The 27500-nt window shown below is 46.3% G+C and overlaps 1 protein-coding gene across 1 annotated transcript in view; it reads right to left on the bottom strand.

The window, feature by feature from the left end:
• The window catches only part of LOC118098351 (sodium channel protein type 4 subunit alpha-like), a 111535-nt gene that overhangs the window by 82906 nt on the left and 1129 nt on the right, over nucleotides 1-27500 (bottom strand). Inside the window, exons 2-4 of the mRNA XM_047337853.1 lie at nucleotides 2792-2956; nucleotides 2414-2557; nucleotides 1590-1708 (exon numbers count right to left, since the gene is read on the bottom strand). Coding sequence (XP_047193809.1) covers nucleotides 1590-1708; nucleotides 2414-2557; nucleotides 2792-2914 — 386 coding nt within the window. The 5' untranslated portion in view covers nucleotides 2915-2956. The remainder of the gene's footprint in view (nucleotides 1-1589; nucleotides 1709-2413; nucleotides 2558-2791; nucleotides 2957-27500) is intronic.

The raw sequence follows: 27500 nt of genomic DNA, 5'->3' as shown, positions 1-27500 counted from the left end.
TAATAGCTTCGACAAGCGAGGAGACGTCCGAAGCTAACGGTAACAAGAGCCATTCGAACTTTATCGTAGAGTCCAACTGCAGCTCTGTTGCTAGGTGACAGCAATAAGGGGCGGGACAAGCTGGTGGCGGCGATAACGGAAACATGTGGACCAGACCGGCCTGTTTCGGTTTGACCCCCAACGACTGTTGACCTCTGGAGGATGCTGCACAACACACAATGCTCATATTCTGATGGCCAAAGTGTGTGTGTGTGTGTGTGTGTGTGTGTGTGTGTGTGTGTGTGTGTGTGTGTGTGTGTGTGTGTGTGTGTGTGTGTCTGTGTGTCCACCTCACGCCACAGCTTGTCACTGTGGCGCCAGTGTGGTCGGGCAGAGATCCAGAACACACTTGATCACACACAAACACTTATAAAAGACTTGTACACAAACACACACTAAAAATCCACTCCAGCCTCACGTCTGCTCTCAAAGCTTCTACCCCTCCCCCCCCGACCCCCAACACGCACTTGTTCTACTTTTTGTTTTGTCTCACACACACACACACACACACACACACACACACACACACACACACACACACACACACACACACACACACACCAGCCCATCAGCAGCGCCACACCTCCATTACGACCTCTTCACCCACTTATCCCCTGACAACAGCGGCGTGTCCACCGGCTCGACATCTCTCAACACCAGCAGCCACCCCCCCCCCGCGGTAAAAATAGATAAGTGTGAGGTGAGTGTGGGGGATGAGGGGTGTGTGTCGGGGGAACGCTGTTGAGTTTTGGGTGTGAAGTAATATCTGTCATGTTGACGTCTGGAGCCTGAGGCGGACGCCGGTGCTGGAGTGTGGCGTGGGGACAGGGGGCGGGGCCAGTGAGGCCTTTTAACGCACATCTGGATTTAAATGTCACTGTGACGCCTGCGATCGCGACCTGAAACATCACGTGTGCACTTCAGACAGCCGCCTCCAGATGCTCCGAACATTACACACAAACATCATGTTTTTATATCGGACAGAAGGGGCGTCCCAGAAACGTCTGTGTTTTCATTTGTTTTATAAAAAGAGTTTCTGGATATTTTAAGTCATTTCACCGACGCAGCGCAGTATTTTTTAAAAGTGATTTTGACCTTGACCGATGTTACAGTCTGATGTCTCGTGAATTCTGATAATCTGGGACAATTGGATTAGGATGACATCACCGCCATGAAGTCATGTGATTTCATAGTAAAAGTCCTGTTGATTAGATTTTGGGTTCTATTTACTGGTCATGTTTATGACTCTCCGACAGCCCGAGATGATATCTGGCTCAGAAATATGACCAGCAGGATGAGACCCCACACACACACCCACAGAGACACACACACAGACACACACACACACACACACACTCCAGGCTGCAGGGACGCTGCTCTGTGGCTAACATCTGACCTCTGACCTCCCCTCGACTACTTCCCTGCAGTCAGTGGCAAAACATAAGACGTCATGCGAATTACATACAGTACAGTGGCATGTGCGTGTGTGTGTGTGTGTGTGTGTGTGTGTGTGTGTGTGTGTGTGTGTGTGTGTGTGTGTGTAAGGATATGAGTGGACCAGGATCTGGATGGCGATTCTGCGGATGGGGTGAAAAGGGCTGAAGATGTAGAGGGCGGATGTGGCACTGAAACGGAAGATGGCCTTCCCTTTGTTCAGGACTATGAAAGTCTGCAAGAAATAAAGAAAGAAGAAGAAAAACATGTTTATTTCTTGACAGGTGCAGTTTATTTACTCATATGAGAAATGGATCAAGTGTTAGTAAGAAGCTGCTTCTTATATCAACATTCAAAGAAATAATACAGTGGGTTTAATTTCAATCATAAGGAACGTTTTCAGGACCTGATAATAAAACATAATTTACTTAATGAATCCAACTGATTATTAGCATGAGACTATTTCAAATCAAATCCATGGACCCAGTCTCTGATTCATGATTCAGAAAACACAGCAGGTTTGAAAACGCTCTGCAACAGGAGAGAAGGTGCAGGAGCGTCAAGACGACCAGGTGAGAGGAGAGACACACGATCGCCTGGGCGACATCGCCAGGCACAGATCACACCTTGATATCAGGCGTGAACAAGGGCTGAGAGTTAGAGTAGGATGAAGAAGAAGAACAGAGACGATGAAGAGGAGAGGCAGGAAACACACACACACACACAGAGTCATTCATCTACCCTCTGGTCTTCAGTAAAGTGGGCTACCAGAGAGATGATTTATCTTCCAGGGATTCTCCAAAACCCGTCATTCACAGACACACACACACACACACACACACACACACACACACACACACACACACACACACACACACACACACACACACACACACACACACACACACACACACACACACACACACACAGGGTGGCCTACCCTCTTGTCTTTGAAGTAGTATGGGTCGATGTCTTCCAGGGGAACGCCCACCAGATGAGATGGGATGTCAGCGAAGATGCGCGGCAGCTGTTTTCCTGCCTCCAGGTCGGGCCGGGGCCGGAGGAGCTGCACGTCGCCCAAGTCCTGACACGCACAGACACACACACACAAGCACACACACACACACACACACACACACACAGAGAGAGACACACACGAGCAGAGCATCACTATCACTGAAAACCCGAACATCTGTCTGCTGAAGCTGCCCCACATCTCTCGGTTTCAGTCAGGTTATTCCCTCCTTCCACCTTCTTCTGATTCCTATTTCCACTTGTTTTAATAATGTGGTGAATGTGTGTATGAGTGTGTGTGTACCTCCTGGTAGTGTTTGTTTTGTCGGGCCTTCTCCTGGGCCATGCGCTGCTCGATGGCCGCCAGGGAGTCCGGCGTGAAGCGCTGAAAGCTCTCTGGTCCCATTGGAAACACACAGCCAGCCATCTTCTCATCCTGATCCTGCTGCTGACTGGCCCAGTAAACCAGCTGCACACAGACACACAACCACGGTCACAAGAAACGCCGGAAGAAATGAGCCTCTGGAGCCTCCAGGCCTCAAAGTAACGTGACACCAACAGGTTTTCTTCAGTCACGAAGATTTCCAACCTGATAATTCATCTTAGTGTTTGAGACAGAGGCTGAAAAGAGGAGCTGCAGCGACGACAGTGATTCTGAACATTAGAGCACAAAACACTGAACAAATGATCTCTGCTTTGATTCAACAGAGGCTGATTATCCATATTCTGATGATGGTCACACAGATAACTGTGATAATCATTGCTAGCTTGGATACTTTAATAGAATGTTTGATGTGGATAAGAAGATAAAATAGCAGATAAAGATAAAAACCCTGCAAACAAAGAGGCGGCGGCTGACGGGTAAAACACTCATCGAGTATATTTTGAATCCTTGAGTCATGAGATGAGGAGCGTTTGATGTAAGTGCCTGGAGTGTCTGACTTCTCGGTGCACAGAATGATTAGCTCGTCTGAGATGGCGGGCTCTGCTGTTCAGGACCGTGCACGGCTTCACCTCGCTCATCACGCAGCCGCCGCCGCTCGGACCCTTCGCAAAAGCCGCAATCAGCCTGAAAAACTCTTCAGGACCGAGTCCGACCTGATGAAGCACAGACACACCTGCTTCCTCCGGCTCTGCACCACACGTCCAGCACCAAATGTGAAACTAACAAAGAAAACAGTTCATCAGGTGTACACGACAAGATGTGTTGTTATGACCCGATACAACGCAATTCTGAGCCAATCTTCAAATAAATTATCTTTACAATTTTGTCAACAGTTTATTATCAAAGAAAAATCTACAGAGAATCAGTTTGGAGAGTTTCCTCAAGGTGGAACAACTTTCTACTAACCACACGGGCTTTCAAGGCCGGACTCTTGTTTATATGTGTCGTTCTCTCCCACTTTCTTTTACTCTGTCCAGATTTTTCTTTTAACACGTTAGTTAAACACAAGGGAAAATATCTGTCAAAAAATATTTGCGGACTCTCATCGAGGCCTCAGAGAAAGTGGAGTCGGAACAAGACGACATTTTGCTTCTACACCAGATCATTTGGTGAAAAATGAACCAAATTGACTCATTTGTTCAAATCTGTGAATTAGAGTTAGATGTCCGAGGTCCTTTCAGAGTTCGGTCCTAAAAAACACATTTGGTGTTTGTTCCGAAACATGAGCAGAGTTCAGGAGCCACTGAGTAGCAGGTGTGAGTCAGTGTGTCACCGTACAACATCAGTTCTGAGGCAAGTCAGACTCTCAGATTCTCGTGGCCTCGTCAAATCAAATCACCATCTTTAAAACTGATATTTGTATTTACTGTTTGATGTTTTGCAGGATTTTTATCTTCAAGTATTTTGGACGTGTCTGGAACCAACACTTTTAATGTTTTTACTGGTTTGAGCCTTTTAGTTCCAGAGAAGTTCTAAAATGAGATGAAGCATGTGACCACGATGTGGACGACAACGAACTTTGAGTTGACTGGTGAGCACGGAACTGAGACCTGGACACCGACTGACCTGCACTGATCAGCTGATCACTGCAGCTGCAGGTGGAACATCTGGAGCTGAGTCTGTCAGAGCAGCACGCATTCACGTATCACACGTGGCTGATGTGTTCAGGTGTCCACATACTTTAGGTCATATAGTGTGAGAGGTTAATCTGCAGCAAGACTGTCGTCATACAGCAGCTGATGAGAGGAACACACACACACACACACGTAGACCTGTTACACACTCACACTCTGTCCATCTAGCTCTCTTCAAACTCTGGCATCTGTGTGTGTGTGTGTGTGTGTCTGTGTGTGTGTCTGTGTGTGTGTAGACCATCTGTCTTGGATCCTAATTGAATGATTAGACAGGCCTCGTTTTTCAACCCTTCATGCATTTATTCTTCACAGCTCCCAAATCTGATTTCTGAAGTGTGTGTCTGTGTGTGTGTGTGTGTGTGTGTGTGTGTGTGTGTGTGTCCACATCAAAGAAAAATGTTGCTCTGTTTTCCGTTCTTATCAAGAGCTGTCATCCACTCAGTCTCACACACACAACACACACACACACACACACACACACACACACACACACACACACACACACACACACACACACAGTCCTGGTTTCCATTCTGCTCTGACACTTGGTCACGTACACACTTGTTTGTCAGGATCCGCTGATATAATGCAAAGAATTTTTTAAAACCCTGAATTTCTTTGGTGTTTGTTGTGATCGTGTTGCTAGTTTTTAAAAGGAGCCATTTTCACGATGATCCTTTTAATTTGTCTTATGACTGTAAAACGTTTTCATGCTCTGATGTTCAGAATCACGTTCCTCAGAGTGCCCGTCGCTGCAGCTCCTCTCTTCAGCCTCTGTCTCTAACACTTGGTTTTACCTCCTTTAAGACCCTCCTCCTGATGAGGTCTGCTCTGATTGGTCAGCTGAAACATTCTGTTGTGATTGGTCAACCGCCTCCAGTGCGTATTGAAAATGTCGGCCTCTGTTCTCTCTTTACCTGGAGCACGTGTCAGAGGTGTTGACCAATCAGCAGCGACTTGTATATAAACTCCTTTACTTCCTGTTTACTTCCCCCTCCTCCACCCTTCCCTCAAACCTCCTCCAATTTGCTCTCAACAAAACTAGATTCCTTTCCTTCTTTCCTTGTTCGCCTCCTTCTCAACTTTTCTTTTTTATAAACTTTTATTTGTTCCAAAAGGCAAAATGTTTTTTTGTCAGTTGACTGTGGTTTTGACTGAAGTTGCTGTTACACCTGCACAGAACTCCAAAGAATCTCCAGACCTTCTCTGGAGGAGCTGAATGTGTGAATGCAAAAGTGCGGCTGAGAGCCTCCAGACGCTCTCTGACCAGTCGTCTCGTAAAAGCTCTGCAGGAGATCCTCCGCCGGATTCACCACGAGCGAGAGGACGTGTTGAAGATGTTTCTGACACACGACAGACAAACGAATGAATGAAAGAAAACAACTATCTCAGGATGAAAACGCGGAGCCACACACGAAGAAGACGTCGACGTCGAGAGAGCCGACGCCGGTGTCGATGTGATGTAAATAAAAAACGTGCGATCTCTGCGTGTCACTTCCTGCCTCCGTCCGCTGCTCCGCCCCTCACCTGAGGTTTCTGCGTAGCTGTGAACGAGTCTGAGCGAAGAATCTCCCGCTGCGTCGTTCATGTGTGAGAACACTCCGGAGAAAAGTCCAGGTCCAGTTCCGTGGACGTCCTGTGGAGCTCATGTCTGAAAGTGGCTTCACTGCAGTGAGACTTTATCTGAATCAAAGGACGCGTGTGTTTAACATTTTCTTTCAGACACTAATCAACCTCTAAACTTCACTCGTCTTCTTTCAGCTTCAGGCTGAACAACGAGGACGAGACACTTTCATATCTGTTCCCCTTCAGAGCTTCCATTGTTCTTAATGATTTCACAGATTTTAATGATGCTTCCTTTGATTTCCTGCCTGTGTTGTTGTTTACTCCTCGTTCTGGGTTCTGGCCTCATGCTGCAATTGGTCCTTTAGGTTTTAATAAAGACCAAACTCAGCTCAGACCATTTAAATCTTCACAAACTTTTAGTTTTTTTCATCTCATTTTACTTCAATCTGAGCTTTTATCACAGTGTCGCACTCAGTTTCTGTTGTTAGTGGCGGAGCAAGTAGGTTCCCTCCTAATTTAGCAGTCCGCTGCCTTGCTCGAGGGCAAACAGGAAGTTGAAGTCACTGACAACAGTTTGATGTGGGGCCAGGACGGGGGACAAAAACAGGGATTTTAGCGACACACACCCGGAGTGAGGAGACGATGTTTGGAAACATAGAGAGAAGCAGACGGGAGGACTTTCTGGGTCAAGGCGCCGACACAGACGAGCCACCAAGCAAACGGCGCCGGCCTCAGGACGGACGCAGACGCACAGGAAGTGGAGCTAAAATAATCTGCAGCTTCAACAGTGATGAACCAACGACAACGTGATCATTGATGTGTCGTACGTTAAACCGTGGTATAGATACACACTCTCGACCAATCCGGAGTCAGTGTCAGCTGTCAATCACGACTAATTCAAACCAAACTGACACATGAACATTTAAAAACACATCTTTTTGGAGTTTGGTCCATGTCCCATCTGCTAACATGGATTAATGATCTATACTGAAGCCAGACACCAGGGGGCGATGAGAAGCTGTCCTGTGGTTGATCTGTATTGACAGTCTGTATATTATACGGACACATTTCATGCTACAAACACAGATATTAAAGTAAAAAATTCTGATACCGAAATATCGATATTTAAAAAATGACTCCCAAGATGTTGTTATCAAGAAATTGATGCTTTATATTTAACATCTTAACATGAAGTTTTATTTTAAAAAAGAAAACGCAAATATAACCAATTTTAATTGAGAAAACAAACAAATATTAAGTGTTAAATGAACATTAATGCAAATCTTCTCAACTTTGTTTATTCTGTGAATTAAAAGTTTTCATATCAACAAACATAAACACCGATCTATGTGTGATAGGTTCATATAAACCCAGTTTTATGGTCAGACCGATGAATCAGTCGAGCCTCTCTCATGTGGCGTCGCAATAATCAGAGAAATCAGTTCACGAGGTTGTTGGAACAAAACTTCATCACGAGACGTCCTCACTCATGAACAAGATTTTACAATCAGCTGTAAATAGAAGCTTTTGATGTGAACTTGTTAAATGTTAAACTTTCAAAACAACTTTTCATAGTTAAGCTTTTAAATCATTTATCCGCTGCCGGACCTGACACAGAACGTGAACACACACACACACACACACACACACACACACACACACACACACACACACACACACACACACACACACACACACACCACACAACACACACACACACACACACACACACACAGGGAGGCCCTAGTGGTCAAAAGAGGTTAAGTGCCGACAACGAAACGCAATGCGACAAGGCTCAACGTGTCAGCGACAGAAACCATATGACGTAAAACAGCATGTGAACAGAATGTCCCTTTAGAGAATTACAGCAGAGTGTGTGTGTGTGTGTGTGTGTGTGTGTGTGTGTGTGTGTGTGTGTGTGTGTGTGTGTGTGGCGTAGGTGCATGCATAATTCCATCCTCCTTTATTTACGTACCATTTCAGCTATTCATCAGATACAGTGTGAGCCTCTCCGTTCCTCCTGTGTGTGTGTGTGTGTGTGTGTGTGTGTGTGTGTGTGTGTGTGTGTGTGTGTGTGTGTGTGTGTGTGTGTGACAGAATGACCATACGCTTGGTTTGCTCCTTTCTGCTCCGAGCTTTTCTCAAATCTCTGGCCAGCTACGAACACTCTCTCTCTCTCTCTCTCTCTCTCTCTCTCTCTCTCCCTCTCTCTGCTCGGCCATGTTATCGCATCTTGTCTGAAACACGTTTGTCACACGAGGTTAAACCACTAAAACACGAACGTTGCGTGAAACTGCAGACGTGTAAATGCGCAGAGCGCGGTGTTTGGTCTGTGCTGTCGTGTCAGAGGCTGGAGGCGTGGTCACGTCGTTCGTCTCAAACGAGATGTTTGGCTAAAAAAAGAAGAACGCACCCGAAACACTGCAGATAGACAAAGATCACATTCTTAAGCGGCGACTGGCTTGACCAGGTTTTCACAACTGACGGTTGTGTTTCCATTGTGTGGCTCTTTTTCCGTTCATCAGCCACGTTTAGGGCCTTGATGGTTGATGAAGTCTCTGTGTGTGTCTGGCACATTGGATCTGAACACAGTACACATCCATCACTCGCTCTGACCTCCAGACCCAGCAGAGTTTGTAAAGAAACGATTGTGATCCAGAGGGAAGCTGCTCTGTGGTGTTGGTTCTGCACGTCGCTCCCCAGCCTTGACTTGCAGGTTGATTATCATTACGAGTCTTTTTGTGCTCACGACACTTTAGTTATCAAAACGCCGCCGTACGAAGCCAACGAGGACGAAGGGGAGTGGCTGTGAGCAGGTGTGGCGTCACTCGGGAGCGATGCCATCAGCTCTTTCGCTCGACTCTAAAAGCAGTGTCCTGTCACTGTGCCGTGATGAAGTGCGAAAACTCTCACGGAAATGCCTCTCCTCCGAGGACGCCGTCCAGAGGCAGTGAATATGCAGCGCCTTCAATTCAATTAGCCTGAGAGGGGAAAACACATTTTGTCACCGCGCTGCTGCTGCTGCTCCGATCGGAGCGGCTGCCCAACGCAGGAAATGATTCACTGATATCAGGCAGGGAGCCAAGCCGAGCTGGCAGACGACCACGGGAACCGTTTGGCTTCGGGATGGGTGAGGGGGGGGTGGGTGGCGCTGGGACCCTGACATGCAGCCGCCTCCGTGCGTCATCCCGAAGCTTTGTCTTGCATGACCACCCTTCACACCTTCGTAGACACGTCAAATCCAGCCTTTAAAACACAGACTTTCAGGTGTTGTCTCGTGTGCAGATGAAGTTCGGTGAGTTATTGTATTCTCTTTATTTTGTCCCTCACGATAAATACAAGGTCAGCAAATAGTGCACAGTTTGTCAAACCCAGTAAAGTGGAGTCGTTTTTTGTGCTGCAGCTCCTCGTCCATACGATGTCTGTCAACATGAGCGCAGGATCAGTTTTAATCTCCATCCAGGACACGTCTGAAAACACACATCATGTGACCACTCATGTGACCTGGTAGCCGAGGCTGATAATGGTGGGGGTCATGTGACAGGAGCCTGATGAGTCAGCAGAGTCCGAAAAGACCCAATCAGGGAGCGGTTGTGTCTGCGTCATCGTTTCCGAACGGCTGTTCCTGCTCGTCCAGACTAAAGCATTCGTATCTTGGATATTTAAATTTCATCTTTGTGTAACAGGAGGAAGAAGAGACTGTCCTGGTCCGTATACTTTCTCAACAATTATAGTCAAGAATATGTCCGTTGGTTTCCTGGAGGATTTATCCTGCCAGTGACGTTTCCGTCTTGCACGATGAGGTCATGATTTGAACTTATCCCAAACTTTGATTTACGACCAAACAGCTACAGACCTAAACGCCGTTTAGCTTATTCATTCCATCTTGTAAAGCTGCATCACAAGAAAAGCCACTCAACACAAAGTACAATCTGATGCATTAAAGACGAATTACAAAGAACTAATATACTTTCTACAGTCTCCGGTTTCATGATGCTGGAGAACGCTCACTGCTCTGAGGACAGAGAAGTCGACTCACAGTCACAGAAATGTGCCACAGAGAGATTTTAACAGCTGAAACTATCTGCCAGTGTTTCCCTTTGCACTGCCGGCCAGAAATCACAAGTCTGCTCCCTGAAAGCTTTGTACGCCGCTGATCGCTGGTAAAATGAACACATGCACGGAGGATTTGATTAGTGACTCGTACATGAAGGAGTTTAGTAAAAGAGGGTATTTTGCAAACTGGAAATTGAATCCAAACTGGATCAGCAATGAGAATCCAACCGATGTCCCACGACGGCTCCGCTCAGCAGAAACCAAAACCAGATAAACAACCAGCAAAATACAAAAAGGAAATAAAGTACAAAAAGACTATGGACCAATACATTTACAAGAACATGAGTCAGCAGAGCTCATATCTCCCCTTACAGGACGGAAGGAGGGAAGGAAGGAAGGAAGGAAGGAGGGAAGGAAGGAATGAAGGAAGGAAGGAGGGAGGAAGGAAGGAAGGAAGGGAGGGAGGGAGGAAGGAAGGAAGGAGGGAGGGAAGGAAGGAAGGAAGGAAGGAGGAAGGAAGGAATGAAGGAAGGAAGGAGGGAGGAAGGAAGGAAGGAAGGAAGGAAGGAGGGAGGGAGGAAGGAAGGAAGGAAGGAAGGAGGGAGGGAGGAAGGAAGGAAGGAGGGAGGGAGGGAAGGAAGGAATGAAGGAAGGAAGGAGGGAGGGAAGGAAGGAAGGAAGGAGGGAGGGAGGGAAGGAAGGAAGGAGGGAGGGAGGAGGGAAGGAAGGAAGGAAGGAAGGAGGGAGGGAAGGAAGGAAGGAAGGAGGGAGGGAGGGAAGGAAGGAAGGAAGGAAGGAAGGAGGGAGGGAAGGAAGGAAGGAAGGAATGAAGGAAGGAAGGAGGAGGGAAGGAAGGAAGAAGGGAGGGAGGAGGGAGGGAAGGAAGGAGGGAGGGAGGGAAGGAAGGAAGGAAGGAAGGAGGGAAGGAAGGAAGGAAGGAAGGAAGGAGGGAGGGAAGGAAGGAAGGAAGGAAGGAGGGAGGGAGGGAAGGAAGGAAGGAAGGAAGGAAGGAAGGAAGGAAGGAAGGAAGGAAGGAAGGAAGGAAGGAGGGAAGGAGAATGAAGGAAGGAAGGAGGGAGGGAAGGAAGGATGGAAGGAAGGAGGGAGGGAGGAAGGAAGGAAGGAAGGAAGGAAGGAAGGAAGGAAGGAAGGAAGGAAGGAAGGAAGGAAGGAAGGAAGGAGGGAAGGAAGGAATGAAGGAAGGAGAGGGGAGGGAAGGAAGGAAGGAGGGGAGGGAAGGAAGGAAGGAAGGAAGGAGGGAAGGAAGGAAGGAAGGAAGGAAGGAAGGAAGGAAGGAAGGAAGGAAGGAAGGAAGAGGAGGGAAGGAAGGAAGGAGGAAGGAGAAGGAAGGAAGGAGAAGGAAGGAAGGAAGGAAGGAAGGAAGGAAGGAAGGAAGGAAGGAGGGAAGGAAGGAATGAAGGAAGGAAGGAAGGAGGGAAGGAAGGAAGGAAGGAAGGAAGGAGGGAGGAAGGAAGGAAGGAAGGAAAGGGAGGGAAGGAAGGAAGGAAGGAAGGAGGGAAGGAAGGAAGGAAGGAAGGAAGGAAGGAAGGAAGGAAGGAAGGAAGGAAGGGATGAACTAAATATTTCAGATCTCTCCATAAGTTTGAACATGAACATGTTTTAGTCTTTGAGATCTGAAGATTTCTCTCTGCTCACGTTGATCAACACGTTTTCCTGACGCCATGACAAGCGGAGAACAGACCTCGACTTTCTGCTGCAGACGAACAAATGTTCTAAATATTCTAGTTATTTATTTTAGATCCAAACAACAATCTCCTGAGGTGAGTTCACGGGACGTCAGATGTCAACTTTGAAGATAATAATAACCTGGGATCTTCACGTTTAGTGTTTCTTAACGAGGCTCCTCTCTCTCTGTGTGGTTCCTCTCAGACGTCTCAGCCCTGAGTCGTCTTGGTGCGTGGCCGCCCGTCACAGGGCGTCGGATCAGTCTGCTGCTGAAGGTGCTGTTCTGTGTCTCCAGGTTGACGGATCGTCCCTGACGGCCGCTGGTTGCCTCGTTGTGCTCAGGCTGCAGACAGTCCAGGCCCACTCCTCACTCTGAGCCAACCTGACTCATTAGCTCAGCGAGTCCTCTGGCATCGTCCCCGCTCTGACGCCACTGACTTCACCTTAAAGTCCTCTGCGGGCCGGCGTGGAGCTCTCTCCATGTTAACATCAAGTCCGGCCTGCTGCTCATCACCTGCTGCTGTTGTTCTGCTCCTCAACAGGGTCCAGGCAGAGCTGCTCGGCCCGTCTGCGATCTACATGCAGTACATGCACTTTCTCTTTCAATCATACGTTCCCACGAGTAAAAAGACATTTAGAATATCAAGAGGTGCTTTGGAAGAAGCATAATAAATAAATGTCTCACTTCATATTCTGTCACAATTCAAATAATCGCTGTGTACTGTTGGGGAGGGAATTGTAGGAAACTTTATACATTATTTGTGCAGTGTTTGATTCAACTAAAATAATGAAATTGAAGGCATGTTACTTAATAAGAAGTGGCTTTGAGAAACAGTTCGTCACAGGAGTCATGAATCGTGGGAGCCTTGAACTGAGACACAGCTGAGGTCAAACCAAACGTCTCCGTTTCTGCCCGTCCAAACTAAAACGCAGCCCCAGAGTATTAAAACCCAAACGTCCTAACGGTGGAGACACAGACGTTTGTGTGGCAGAGCTCATGTGTTCTCACAGCGTGTGGAGGTTTGATGACTGATGAGATAATGTATTAGTTTTGTTCACATTATCAAAACAGCAAAGAATAATCCTGATCCAGAAGAGACGGCTGAGAGAGACGGTTTCACTCCGAAGTCACAGAGCGCGACTTGTAGAGCAGCTCCGGTTCAGAGGGGAAATTTCTCCTTTATTTTCTCAATTGACATTTCAGAAAATCTTAATAAAAAGGGTTTGAATTCTGGAACCAGGTCGACCAACTACGAGAGGAAGTTTGATTCAGAACAAAAAGAGTATTGGAAAACAGAAATAATACAAAGGTACAAGACTGTGTACAGAATGACTTTAAGATGAAGGAACTACAGGGGGGAGCCAGAACAGGCTGGACTACACATCCCATCAGGCCCTGGAGGGGGGGGGACTTCGGGGATTCTCTGGGAGAGAGACGATGGACCGAGGCTTTGTTTGTGTGAACGTTAAGAGCAGCGATGGAGCAGTTAACGTTCACACAAAGACACAAATTATTCCAGATGAACATTTGCATATTATCAGTCTCCCGGTGTCAGTGAGAGAGCGTCGGGTTCTTAACGCAGGAGCTGCCGTCGGTTCACTCTCCGGTCAAGGTCGCACGGAGATAACGTGTTTTATCGACGTCGTCAAATCCTCATCAGAGCGTCAGAGACTCAAAACACGAACATTGAAAAAAACGTTTTTTTACAGTTTCAGCTCTGAGAAGCTAAACGTGTTTTAAATAAATACATTTATTAATTATCCCTTTTATTTCCTTTATTCTAAATCCAACTCACACTTTCCTCCTCCTGCTTTCACTCCCTTCCTTCTTTCCTTGCTTCCTTTTATTAGCTGTCTGTCCTTTCCTGTCTTCTTGCTTCCTTTCCTATTTCGTTCTGTTTCTTTCTCGCAGCTTTTTAATTTCGAACTTTGCTGCCTCCAGGATTTCGTCTTCACTTCCTTTTGTCCGAGCTCCTGATTCCCACGCTTCCTTCCTTCCCTTTGCTTTTACTTTCCTTCTCTCTCTTCCTTCCACCGCCTCCTCGTCCTTCACGTCATCTAACTACATGAGTCATTTGCATGTCTTCTTTATAAACTCTGCGTCGTCACATTTTGACGCTGTATTTTTTATCACCTCCTCAGCTCCAGGTTTGTTGTGTCAGTGGTCACATTAAATTGAAATTAAAGGAAACATGCGTCAGTAAGTGAAGCTGCCAGCTGTCGAGCCGAGTGACTGGAGACGGAGAAATGAAATTTACTGGGCGTTTAGTCTCACACGATTATGGGATGAGGACTTGGAGACGAAGACGAGAGGAAAGCTGAACATTTCGGTGTCACGGTGACTCGTTGTACGGAAAAACTGTGAAGCAAACGGAACGAGAGGATCGCCGTTTGTTCTCCGGCTCCCGTTTGTGATCGACGGCCTCGTGAATAAGTTTAAGGAGCTGAAGTGAATTGATAAACAGAGAACAACAGGGTGAAATAAGAGATACAGACAGAAATAGAAAGCTATGTGTCCTTGCATGTGCCTGCATGTGTGCAAGCATGCATCAGTGTGTGTGTGTGTGTGTGTGTGTGTGTGTGTGTGTGTGTGTGTGTGTGTGTGTGTGTGTGTGTGAGCTTGAATACTGTCCTCATGGAGACTGAGAGTTAAACCTTTTAGATTTTTACATTTTAAACTGGAAGGTCACTCAGTCGAGCTCGAATCCCAACGAAACCCAGCTGACCCGGACATCTGTGTTTGGCTTTAACGACTTTTAAGTCTTTTTAACTGTGAGAAATTAAAGTAATGTATGAATCATGTAAACAGAACAGAGAGAGACGCCCTGTGAGCTGAGGACTCAACCAGAGCTTTAATTAAACACACACACACACACACACACACACACACACACACACACACACACACACACACACACACACACACACACACACACACACACACACACACACACACACACACACACGCTCGAGGGAAATCAGAAATCAGAAGGACGTGGACGGTGAGGACTCGGACACCTGTGGCTCACTGCTCTCAGCCAATCAGGAGGAGGGAACCGATTCAGGAAAGGTCCGGTTGATCAGGCTGACTGGACGTAAATAAATGTTTCAGACCAGGAGAGAAAGAGAGGAGGGGAGGAAAATAAAAGGGGGGAATGAAAACAGGACAGAAAAGATGAATCGATGAATAAAAGCAACAACAAGTATAAAGATACAAGAGAGAGGTGAAGAGTAAGAAAAGAAACAAAAAATGATAGAAGAGGAGGGCGAGTTAAACGACAGCTTCTCTGTCATCAGCTGCTGATTCTGGAGAACGACTCTCCCATAGGAACACACACACACACACACACACACACACACACACACACACACACACACACACACACACACACACACACACACACACACACTCAGACACACACACAGCATCGTAGGTAATTAGCAACATCATGTCCAACAGCAGCGGAGACAGAGAGGGATGTAAAACTGCAGGAGGAGATTTCTTCTGTTTGACTTCAAGTCTGCTCCAATCCACTTCAGAGAGAATGTGTGTGTGTGTGTGTGTGTGTGTGTGTGGGTGTGTGTGTGTGTGTGTGTGTGTGTGTGTGTGTGTGTGTGTGTGTGGAGAGGGAGAGAGAGAGAGTGTGTGTGTGTGTTAAAGAATTGTTTGATTATTTACTTATGTGTTGAAACTGTCCAGCATCAACCAAAGAAACGTTGATTTGCTGTGTGTGGTAACAACGTGGCGGACAGAGCTGCAGGCCGGCGGAGCGGCCACCGCTGCGACTATAGTTAGCAAATGTTAGCATCCAGACAACACAGAGGAGGAGGAGGAGGAGGATGAGGAGGAGGAGGAGGAGGAGGAGGAGGAAACAGTGGGAGAGAACTGTCAGGAAAGAGAGGAGGAGCAGTTTCTGTGTCATTCTCAGGACGCATGAAAAGATTTACTTCAACTTCATGAACCAACATTCAACATTTTCTTTTTCTTGTTTTTAATTCCAGATTAAATGTTTCAATCCAATCATCACTTTGGTCTAAACAACCACAACAAACAGTTTACAGGTCAGAACCATTTAACTCTGACACACGTTGGTGTCTGGTGCAGCTTTTCTCATTCAGGACAATGTTTAATGTTATATTCCAAATATAATCCCAATCTCTAGTAACCTGGTACATGCATGTGACGGGTGATACTCAGCAGAGGCGCTTTGTTTCAATCCTACTGATCCTTTGCCGTCTTCAACCTTTTTTCAGGTTCGGAGCGTCGCTTGGTTTTCACCACAGACCTCCTGCCTGCTGATGACGTCTGTGCTGCAGAAGTTCTGTAAAAGTTTGTTTCTGACTGATTCGATTGTGTGTTCAGGTCACTGACTGTTTGAAGGACAAAACCAAGCGCTGACTGAAAGGGGGAAAAGCGAGTGAGTGAATAAGAGAGTGGGCGGATGAATAATGAATGTGTGAATGTGTGTCAGTGCGTGTAAGCAACGCTCACTGGAGCCCGGAGGGTCCGCGGCAAATATCAGCTTCCCGCGGCCGATGGGGAGCGCCCGTGATGTCACGCTGTAACCTCAGCTGAAAGGTGACTCTGTCGGGGGATGGAGAGACTGTTTCACCTCCGCCGATCTGTTCCTGCTCCTCTGACACCTGCAGAGCCCAGAGGTCGAGTCCCAACTCAGCATTAACTTCACATGTGAAGAAAAGTCCGACTGATGACTCGTAACCACCAGACGACGTGCGCGTCTTCAAAGACATGAATGAACAAGTTCCTACAGTGAACGAAGGAGAAGCCGTGTGAACAGAGTGTCTACTGGGAAACGTTCATTACAGGACTCCAGTAGTTTAGTGTTGTGTTCATAACGTTTTATCAGGTTGTGTTTTCAGCTGTTAGTTAGTTAGTTAGTTAGTTTGTTTGTTTGTTTGTTTGTTTGTTTGTTTGTTGTAGTTCCACAGAAACTCCTGAACAGAGACGAGAGCAGAAAGAAGGAAATGTTGGATCCAGGAATTTAATCGATTCTTTTCCTTTTCCCAGATTTCTCCGGGAGGTAGAATGTGACTCAGTGAATCTCATCGAGAGCCGACAGCTTCTGACTCTGATCTGCAGCAGATCACACTCACTCCATGAATTAGTCTCGAATGTTGGTTCCTGAAGTTGACGACGTGGCAGTAAAGGTTTGTATGTCCTGAGGACGACGCTAACAGAAGCTGCTGCTGCTGCCGGACTCTCGTCACATCTGGAGAACATGTGGCTGTTTGATGCTGATACAGATGTTAGAGAGTCAAACATTTCAGACGCTAATTCTTCTGCTGATACGTTAAATAAAAACTAATGGTTGTTTTCAAACCTTCATGACACAGAAATGAAACAGAGGCTTTGGGTTTCTCCTCCTCCTCTTTTCCCCTCCTCCTCCTCCTCTGTTCTTTCTCTTCTCTTTTCCTTACCTCTGTTTTCTCCTGGTATCTATTGCTCACTCCTTCTCTTTTCTCCTCCTCTTCTCCTTTTCTATCTGTTTTCATCATCTCTCCTCTTTCTCTTTTCTATCTATTCTCTCCATCTCTTTTCTACTCATCTTCTGTCTGATCTCTCTTTTTCATTCTCTTTTCTCATCTATGTCCTCTTTTCTTTTCCTCCTCCTCTACCTTCCTTGCATGTCTGTCGTTCCACCTCTCATGTGTCAGCTCTCTGTCGCTCAGCTGTCACTTTCAAACTGGGACACACACACACACACACACACACACACACACATAGTAAGAAAATTATCAGCCTGTGGCTCGCGAAGCTTCCGCCTGCGATGTTGTTTCAGCCAGTCTCACACCATACCAACAGACACACACACACACACACACACAACCTGCAGTTGCTTTGGGCAGTCACTGCAACAAGACACCTGTCAGTTAGGTGTGTGTGTGTGTGTGTGTGTGTGTGTGTGTGTGTGTGTGTGTGTGTGTGTGTGTGTGTGTGTGGCACTAAACAGTGCTCTAATAATACCTACACTTAGATCAGTGCCTTCATGGGAGTCCACAGATATAACTTAACTGTGTGGTGTGTGTGTGTGTGTGTGTGTGTGTGTGTGTGTGTGTGTGTGTGTGTGTGTGTGTGTGCGTGCTTCAGATGTCTGAACGGACCAAAGGTCGTTAAGTTTCAGTGTGAATTAAATTTCAGATGTCTCTGCCACTTGTTATGTAAGATATAAAACTTCTGTCACTCTGTGTTTAGGTTCCGTTGGAGTCTCCTTGTTTCGTGGCTCAGGAGCAACGTGCACGACATTTTAACATGTTTGACACGAGGTGGAAACAGATGTGAACTCACATCGTCTTTAAACTATTGAATCTGACGCATTTATCAGCTGACCAATGAAACAGAGCCGGTACGACTGTTACGTTCTCCTGTTAAAAGTGAATATGTTAAATCTATCCTCTGAAATAAAAGTGGTGTTCGATACCTGAAGCTACGAGACTCTGACTTCATGTTAGATTTGTTGATCGATAAGTTCAGAGTTGTTCTGTGGTGACGCTGGAAGATGTGAAGCTTCTGTCATGAGTCTGTCACACGGAACAAATCAGTTGTGAACGAGCGGTGAAGGGAGCGGCTCCTTCCTGCCGGGCGAACCCCTCACGACCTCAACATCTGTCCTGTATTTAAAAACAACACTCAGGACGACTCAGAGAGAACATCTGGAGCCAGACACACACAAAATAGGGTTTCAGGTGTGTGTGTGTGTGTATGTGTGTGTGTGTGTCGTCTTCCTGCAAACTCATATTGAGGTAATCTCCCAGAGTGGCTTTAAGCCTCGTCATAGCTCAGTCTCTCACACACACACACACACTCACCTTCCTTCATTAGGCATCAATATTCAGGTTCATTTTAATTTAGCACCAAAGGAGGTCAGACGAGCGAGCTCATCACCCTGTTATAGCTTCGTCATGCGTGCTAACACACACACACACACACCTATCCATTCTGCTCTACTTCTGTATCGCAGGAGGTTGTGAAGCCGTCACAGTCTGACTGAGGAGAGATGATGATGATGATGATGATGGCGGGGGTGGGGGACAGAAAGTGAAGAAGGACACTGTTGAACATAACGACTTGGTTTTAGGTTTAGTTGTGTCCTCACTAAGATAGAAGTACTAACAAGTGTGTGTTTTCTCACCTGGCATGATGCTGATCAGCTTAATAGGCTGTCTATTGATTCTGCCTGTCACACACACAGACACACACACACACACACACACACACACACACACACACACACACACACACACACACAGCGACCCAGTTAGATTTATCCTATTTGAGTCTCTCCTCCCCACCTTGTCTCTTCAATTCTGTTATTCATTGTGCGCCCTGTGTGTGTGTGTGTGTGTGTGTGTGTGTGTGTGTGTGTGTGTGTGTGTGTGTGTGTGTGTCATGCTGTTCTCTTGTTCTTCTCACTGTTGTCCCTCGTGGCTGATTAAATCAGTTTCTATTAGGACCTCTCTCTCTCTGTCTCTCTCTCTCTCTCTCTCTCTCTCTCTCTCTCTCTCTCTCTCTCTTCTCTCTCTCTCTCTCTCTCTCTCTCTCTCTCTCTCTCTCTCTCTCTCTCTCTCTCTCTCTCTCTCTCTCTCTCTCTCCCTCTCTCTCTCTCTCTCTCTCTCTCTGTCTCTCTCTCTGTCTCTCTCTCTCTCTCTCTCTCTCGGACTCCTTTGCTTGTGGTAGAAACTACGGTGGCCTTACGGTATCATGAATGTCACAACATGGCGAGATTCCTACAGATCGAATGGAACCAGCATCCGGAGCGACAACTTTAACCTGCAGAGGAAGAGGAGGGCAGATGTTTCTGTAACAATAATCCTGATGAGGAGAATTAAAAGATACCACGTCTATCACCAGCCCATGAAGTTATCTTGACCCCGATGACCCCACCACCGACCACAGGACGACCCTGAGACGACCCCGCACCACACACACACACAACCGCACACACACACGCACACACACACACACACACACACACACACACACACACACACACACACACACACACACACTGTTCATCACTGCCAAAAAGGAGAGAAAGAAGCGCTGCAACAAGCCAACAACATTCAACACATATTTCTCCGTCTGATTGTTTTTTGCTGAGATTATTTTTGTGTCGTTATTTTGATTAGTGACTATGATTGTTTTTCTCATAGTCTGAGATTTTCTTATTTTGTTTATAACACAGTCACATTCAAATCAGCTGCACATGCAATCAAGACAAAATGAATTAACAACTGTGATGATCCATCCATTGTTCTCCTCTAGAAAACGTGTCCCTTAAATGTTTTTCTCCATCGACATCACGTGACATCACGATGATGCAGAACTTTTACATTCACTAAAAACCTCCATAACAGCCAGAGGAGACCAAGAGAACAGTGAACACTGTGAACAGCACAAACTGTAGTGATGTAAACGGAACGAGCAGCTCCTTCTCACACTGACCGCAGCTGATCCGACATCACGTTCACGGGACATTGTGACGTTCTGCAGCGCTGGGAAAAGACGGACAACATTTTCTAACCAGCATGCGTTGTGTGAAGTCCAGCGTGCATCATGTTTAGTCACATGCAGTGGAACATAGATATTGATGCTCCTCCTCAGAGTCGCCCCATCTTTCCTCTTTGCTGCTTGGTTGGACAGACACGAGATGATGTAAATGGAGACCGAGGTCGGACCTTTGTGAGACGCAGCTCTGTGACCGACTGACGCATGAAAAAGATTCAAACCTGCTCATTCTTAACGCAGAGGTCAAACAGAGAGAGAGCAGCCAGGACACAGTCAACTACAAATCAAAAACACACAGGCTGGGTGTTTCCCCGCCATGCACCCAGTGCATGCTGGGATCTGCTCCACAGGCTGGAAGGTTTTCTATCGCACATTTTTCTGCTGAGACAAAAACAGCTGATTGTTGGTCTGAAGACGCTACGACTGCGTAAGAGGCTGAGTTATTTCACCTGGAAGCCCCTGACTCCAAACGACGGCTGGGGAGCCGCCAAGAAGAGCAGATCGCCATCCGCGGCCAAAACCAGACCGGCACTTGGACGGCGCCTCCTGGTCGTCTCCCGGTCTGAACAGGAGCCAGCAGAGACACCGGCCCGCCTCATGGGAGCGGGAGCCAAAAAAGACAAACTGCTCCACCTGCTCCAGTGTGATAACTTAAAATAAAATCCATCTGAGGCGCACAGAGAAATCGTTTGATGACTTTTTATGGCCACTTTTCCACTTGACTGTTACTGTCATCAGACGCTTTTACTGTTATTGCTCTTCTCTTCCTGTAGCTGCTGAAAACGACCAGGCAACATAAACATATCGACATGTAGTCGTGCACAACTCTCAACATGTGTGGTCAACCCTTCAGTACTCAAAGGTCAAAGGTCAGTAACCTCAGACCAATCTGGAAAAACAAGATGTATGCCGAATCTTAAAGGGTCACAGACAGGAAGTAAAGGGTCAACAGAACCTGCTTTGGTTACAGCTTTCTGATCCCAAAGCACAGGTCAAATCACAGTGTGTGTGTGTGTGTGTGTGTGTGTGTGTGTGTGTGTGTGTGTGTGTGTGTTTTGAATGATTTTGTGATGTTGAGAATCAGACACATCCACAGAGTGTGATTGATAACTGTGACCTGCACCTCACAAGTAATAAACCATCACAACTCACACACACACTGTTAATGAAAAGATGGAGGAATATTCTGTCACCAGCTTCTCCTTCATATGCTTAACACACACACACACACACACACACACACACACACACACACACACACACACACACACACACACACACACACACACACACACACACACACACACACACACACACACACACAATCGTCTCGTTGCTAAATGCAGACGTGGAGGCATGTTAGCGCCTCGAGGTGCGTTTGATTTACACTCACACACACTCGAAGAGAAGTGGACGTGTCAGTGAGCGGGCGGAGATAAATCGAGTTTGGCTGCTTCCTGAACGGCACCAAAAAATCCACAACACCTGATGTCATCGCTCTGTGACCTCTGACCTTTCACCCCCACACTGCTGGCCGCTACAGGAAAGGAAGCCTCATCACGGAGTTCCATCATCACTCCGAGCGCTTGGTTCTGAACACGTGATGAAGATCACTCATCTGTTCAGATCCTCCTCTTGCTCCTTATTCAAATCAGAACTCGGCTGATTTCAGATTTTGTTTTTTCAAGAAAAAATTCTTGTGCATTTGAGAATTTGGACTTATTTTCATGTTTGTTCCATGTTTCATCTGATCTGTTAGTTCTGGTTTCACTTGGTAATTTAGGGACTAAAGAGTTTTGTCTGACAAACGTTCGTCCTGTGGTCATCACCTACGTGGGCGGAGTCTACCTATACTGGACTCTGATTGGTTTGTAGACGGTGTCATTTGGGGAGTGTTGTAAGTTGGGGGGGGGTAGTAGTCTTTCTGTTTGAATGGAGAAGATGATTGAAGCTTCATTTGTTGTCATGGTAACATCATGATGTATTACTACCAGCATCAGCACCTTCAGGCGCAGTACTCCACAGTACGACAGTACTCCACAGTACTACAGTACTCCACAGTACTACACAGTACCACAGTACTACACAGTACTTCACAGTACTCCACAGTACTACAGAACTACAAAGCACTACACAGTACCACAGTACTACACAGTCCTACACAGTACTTCACAGTACTACACTACTCCACAGTACTACAGAACTACAAAGCACTACACAGTACCACAGTACTACACAGTACTTCACAGTACTACACAGTACTACAGTACTCCATAGTATTACAGTACTACAGTACTCCACAGTACTACAGAGTACTACAGTACTCCACAGTACTCCACAGTACTCCACACTAGTTCAAATGCACCAAATGAACGTCCTCGTGGTTCAAACATTATATCATCGGAGGTGAAGACTGCAGCTGCTTCTTCTTCTTCTTCTTCTTCTTCTTCTTCTTCTTCTTCTTCTTCTTCTTCTTCTACTGTCTCTAATTCTGTCTCTACTTCCTGTGATTGGTCCAAAAGTCCAAACTATCCAACAAAGTGTTTTCACTGCAAACCAACAGAACCAGGTTCAGTTTGATCCAGACCCAGAACTCCTCTTCTGGTCTGAAGGTCTAAACAAGGTGTGAACGAGTCCTGAAAGCATTTTCTGATGATATTAACGATAATAAGCTCATACTCAGAATAAGCATTAACCACATTGAAATATATAAAGTATTCCAACCTTGGTCGCATTATATCGACATGTACACGTCTGATCTCGCAGCATTTTATGGTTTTCAACTGACAACGCACGGCCTGAATTCGAGTCCTGAGCAGAACTCACATTTTTGAGGTGCAGAAGAAAACGTTGTTATGCTTCTTGTTTGAAGAGAAATGTTTTGATATGGCACAAACATGGCGTTTGGGAGAATGAGGCAGGAATGTTGCAGTGGATGAATGTTGTTGTGAGTCAGACTCTCAACATCGTTATATTGTCTTATTCAGACTAAAGTCAGGTTATTGAGTCTTTCATATAGAAAACCTGCAATTCTTGGTGGAACCGTGTCTGAAGCAACATAAAGATGTTGTATTTGAACTACTCAGCAGGGTTTGTACTGATAATACTTGCTCCTGAGAGTATTCAGAGTAATTGTACTTCTTTTCAAGCCGATTAGAAAAACTGATTCTACGTTTTTGTTGCTGTTACAAAAGAGCGAGAAGCTGCTCGGAACTCTGTCAACAAAAACAACGACAGGCGCTCTGAGGCCGAGCTATTAATAGACAGACACACACACACACACACACACACATTCAGTGAGTTATGTCTCTTCATCCATTGGCTTTGGTTTTATTTTGACAGCTTTATAATACAACATGAGGCTGCACACACACACACACACACACACACACACACACACACACACACACACACACACACACACACACACACACACACACACACACACACACACACACACACACACACACACACACACACACACGCCTCAGGGTCTTCCTCAGTGTTTGTTTGACATCATCTGATATTATGATGAAGTTAATACGAATATTAAATGATATGAATATTAAAGTCACTGCTGAAGAATCCAGTTTGGTTCTCACCTCTGGTTTGACTCTTTTTTTAAGAGCTTGATCTCAATTAGGGATCAACGCATCTGAAGCTTTCACTCGACAGATTTCATATTTAAGCCCCGAGAGTTTCATATTTAGCCTCAAACTTTATTTTGGATGTGAATAAAAGTGTGCTGACGCCCACGTCTCCACAGATTTGGGCAGTAACACTGTGGATGGAGCTGCTTTAACGGAGGAATAATTAAAGTGTCAGTGCTCTCGGCTCCGTGCTTTCAGAGAGAGGATCAGTGAGATTCCAGCAGGAGAGCAGCAGATCTCTCCGTCCTGACTCAGCAGGACGCCGCTGAGTCAGGTGATCAGGAGGCTGAGCCGGGCCGGGCCAGGTGAAACCAGGCCGAACCAGGCCACTCAACAACTGGCCCTGATATTTCCTCTACGTGTTGTTGTCTCGTCAGATTCATTTCTCTTTTTCAAATGTATTTACAGAAACGATAAGGAAGTTGAGTTTCTATCCAACAAAGTCCTCTCATTCAAAGCGTCTCTTCACTTCAGGTTCTGGGTCCAGCATCAGCTCTGTATTTGTGCGGCTCAGTTACTGCACCTGTGTTCGTTAATATAAAAACTCCTGAAGGAGAGAAACCGTGCAGGTTCTTAAAGGTCAGAGTTCTTCTCTCAGAGAACCAGGACGTTCTCCCTCCGCAGCAGGAACTCTGGAGATAAGGAGCGAAATTCAAACCCTGGTTCTTCAAAGACTCAGATGATGAATCTCAAGTTCTTGCAGCCGCTCCGCTCACGAGCTTTGGTCAGAACTGCATTTCACTCAACAGGATGTGAACGTGTGTGTCTTTCATGGGAATGAAAACACAAAACAGACGCACAATGAAAAGAAGCCTGCAAAGCAAACGCTGGGAGGTGGATCGTGACGCTCAGGAGGGTTCGAGCTCCGTGAACACAGGTCGGAGAGAAGCTGCAGGAAGCTGCAGGAAGCTGCAGGACTGATGTCGCGTCGTCCGTCCAACAGCAGCTCGTGTTGTCTCCGGCACAGGAAAGGTCAGGCCTGCTGCTGCAACACTGAACAGACAGCACACAACTGTGCGGGGCCTTTCAGCTGCACACACACTTAGAAGCAGACACACACACACACACACACACACGGTATCACCTACACACCAGTGCGGGTTCGAAACCTCTGGGCTCACAACGCCGCTCACACACGCACACACACACACACACAACACACACACACACACACACACACAGATGTACCGCATGCGAGGCGGGCGGCGCCGCGCGGGGACACCTGTTGCGGGGCCGAGGTGTCGACACGTTCAAACCGTGACGACGGATCGCACCTGTGACCACACCCACCAGTGACGTCAGGGCGAACCTGGCACCGTGCAGCTTCGCGTCGCTGCACGCGCTCAAACCGCCGAGCAGATCACGGAAAGTGACCAAGCGAACCATCGCGCCAGGAAAATGATGACGATCACCAGGGAGGGTTGTGTTGCTGCTGAACGACACACACTCGTCCTTTACAGGGACACACACAGTCACAGCCAAGGTCTTTGACACAAGGACACACACACACACACACACACACACACACACACACACACACACGTTCACATCTTCTATAGGTGCCCTCTGTAACACGCCTCTGTTGTCTGTGTGTGTGTGTGTGTGTGTGTGTGTCTGTGTGTGTGTGTGTGTGTGTGTCTATCTCCTGCTGCGTCGCATGGACTCACTCGGACATGACCCAGATGATGTCAGGAGGTTCTCTGAGTTCTGTGCAGCTCTGAAACAGTTTGAATGATGAATCTCCAACTGTCTCAATCAGCTGCAGCTGAACTGTGGATCAGTTAAAAAGACTCAGAAGTTACTGAAGAAACAGTTTATCTCCAAGATTCAGCAGGAAACTTTGATTTAGATTTATTTTATTTATTTCCACTTCAGCCTTGTAATCAACTTTTGATTTCTTTAATTTAAGTCAATTTAAGTATTCATTTTCTTACAAGTGGAACATTTCCATACAAAGAGGAAAGAAACACGATCACTAATCCATCAGACAACAGAAATCATAAAGTGTCGTGGTTTTAGATCTTTTTAGAGCTTTTCAGTTCACTTATTATTATTTTGAAGACGATAGCATATCTGATGTTTTCCAGATCTTTCTCCTGTCTTTCCTTATTTCTTCATTACTCTTCAACGTGGGGGCGCTCAGTCATTACTCCCCCAGGTCTAACTCTGTGTTCACTGCAGGTTCAAAGACTCAATCAGCTTCGTTGTTTGTTGAGCACTTCAGGTGAATTCAGCTCGGCTCCGAGAGGATGAGCTGAATTCTGCAGCAGCTTGTTGACATGTTGTTTCCACAGCGAGGGAGATATCACCACTGTCAGAGATCCTCTAATTACAAGTCAGAGGCTGATGTCAACCCCCTCGTCTGCTCGTAATTACAGTTTACATGATGTGACGTGAACGCAGCATCGTGTCCCAACTTCCTGTCGATTGAGTCTAACAGCTTCCTCCCTCACTGCCTCTGACCCAGACTGGAGTTCATGCAACGTTCCACAAATAATCACTGCGACCCTTAACTGAGACATCCTGGTTACTGAGGGAGGGCCTGAGGTCATGACCTCTGCCCAAGGGCCGGAGTCGGGAGGCTTGCTCAAGGACACGTCAGCGGAGAGAAAGGGGTTGAGATGCAGCTGCTGTTTGTCATTAATGGAGATTAAATCTTTCAACTTTTAGATTCAACTTTTTATTTTCACGACAAATGTTTAACATCAAAATCTCAATATTTTCCCTTTAGTGAGAGAAAATGAGAAAGTTCATCATCGTCAGGTTTGACGTGTGAAGGTGAAAGGTCATCGTGCGACTGCAGGTCTGACGCCTCCCGTCCGTCCTGCTGAACAACATCCTCACATCGAATCCTCCATAAATCATCTGAACCCTCACGTTCACATGATGCACCAGACCAAGCATTTTGAAAACAACGTCATGTTTGCAAAAACCACATCACACACACGCACACGCACACGCGCACACGCACACGCACACAGACACACACATCACTAGAAACACTACGGGAATATTATTTTACAGGAGATAAAATAAAAAGGATCCATGTGACAGTGATGTCAGATGACATGAGGGGAACACGATGTGCTGTGGGTTATTAATCATATTTCTCTAAAAGAATAATACTTGTTTTTTTATCCTATTTATTCACGTGACAGTGCAAGAAGAGTAATTAGCACAAATTCCGTTTCATTTATAATCTATTTATTTATTTGTCTGACAGTAACGGTGTAAATTTCAGTCTGGACACATTTCCTGGACAAAGTTTGCCTCTGTACTATTGTTGGGTTTTGTGACTTTCTATGTTTTTATATTGTTGCTAATCTTTCTATCTCTCTATCTCTCTCCATCTTCCATGTATCCATCTATCTCTCATGGATATTAAAGGGACATTGTGAAACCATCAGAATATTCTAGAAATAAAGTTATTGAAATTCACGACCAGAGGA

The sequence above is a fragment of the Hippoglossus stenolepis genome, chromosome 19 (assembly GCF_022539355.2).
Source record: "Hippoglossus stenolepis isolate QCI-W04-F060 chromosome 19, HSTE1.2, whole genome shotgun sequence".
Classification (NCBI taxonomy): domain Eukaryota; kingdom Metazoa; phylum Chordata; class Actinopteri; order Pleuronectiformes; family Pleuronectidae; genus Hippoglossus; species Hippoglossus stenolepis.
This window is presented reverse-complemented; position numbering and strand designations above follow the sequence as displayed.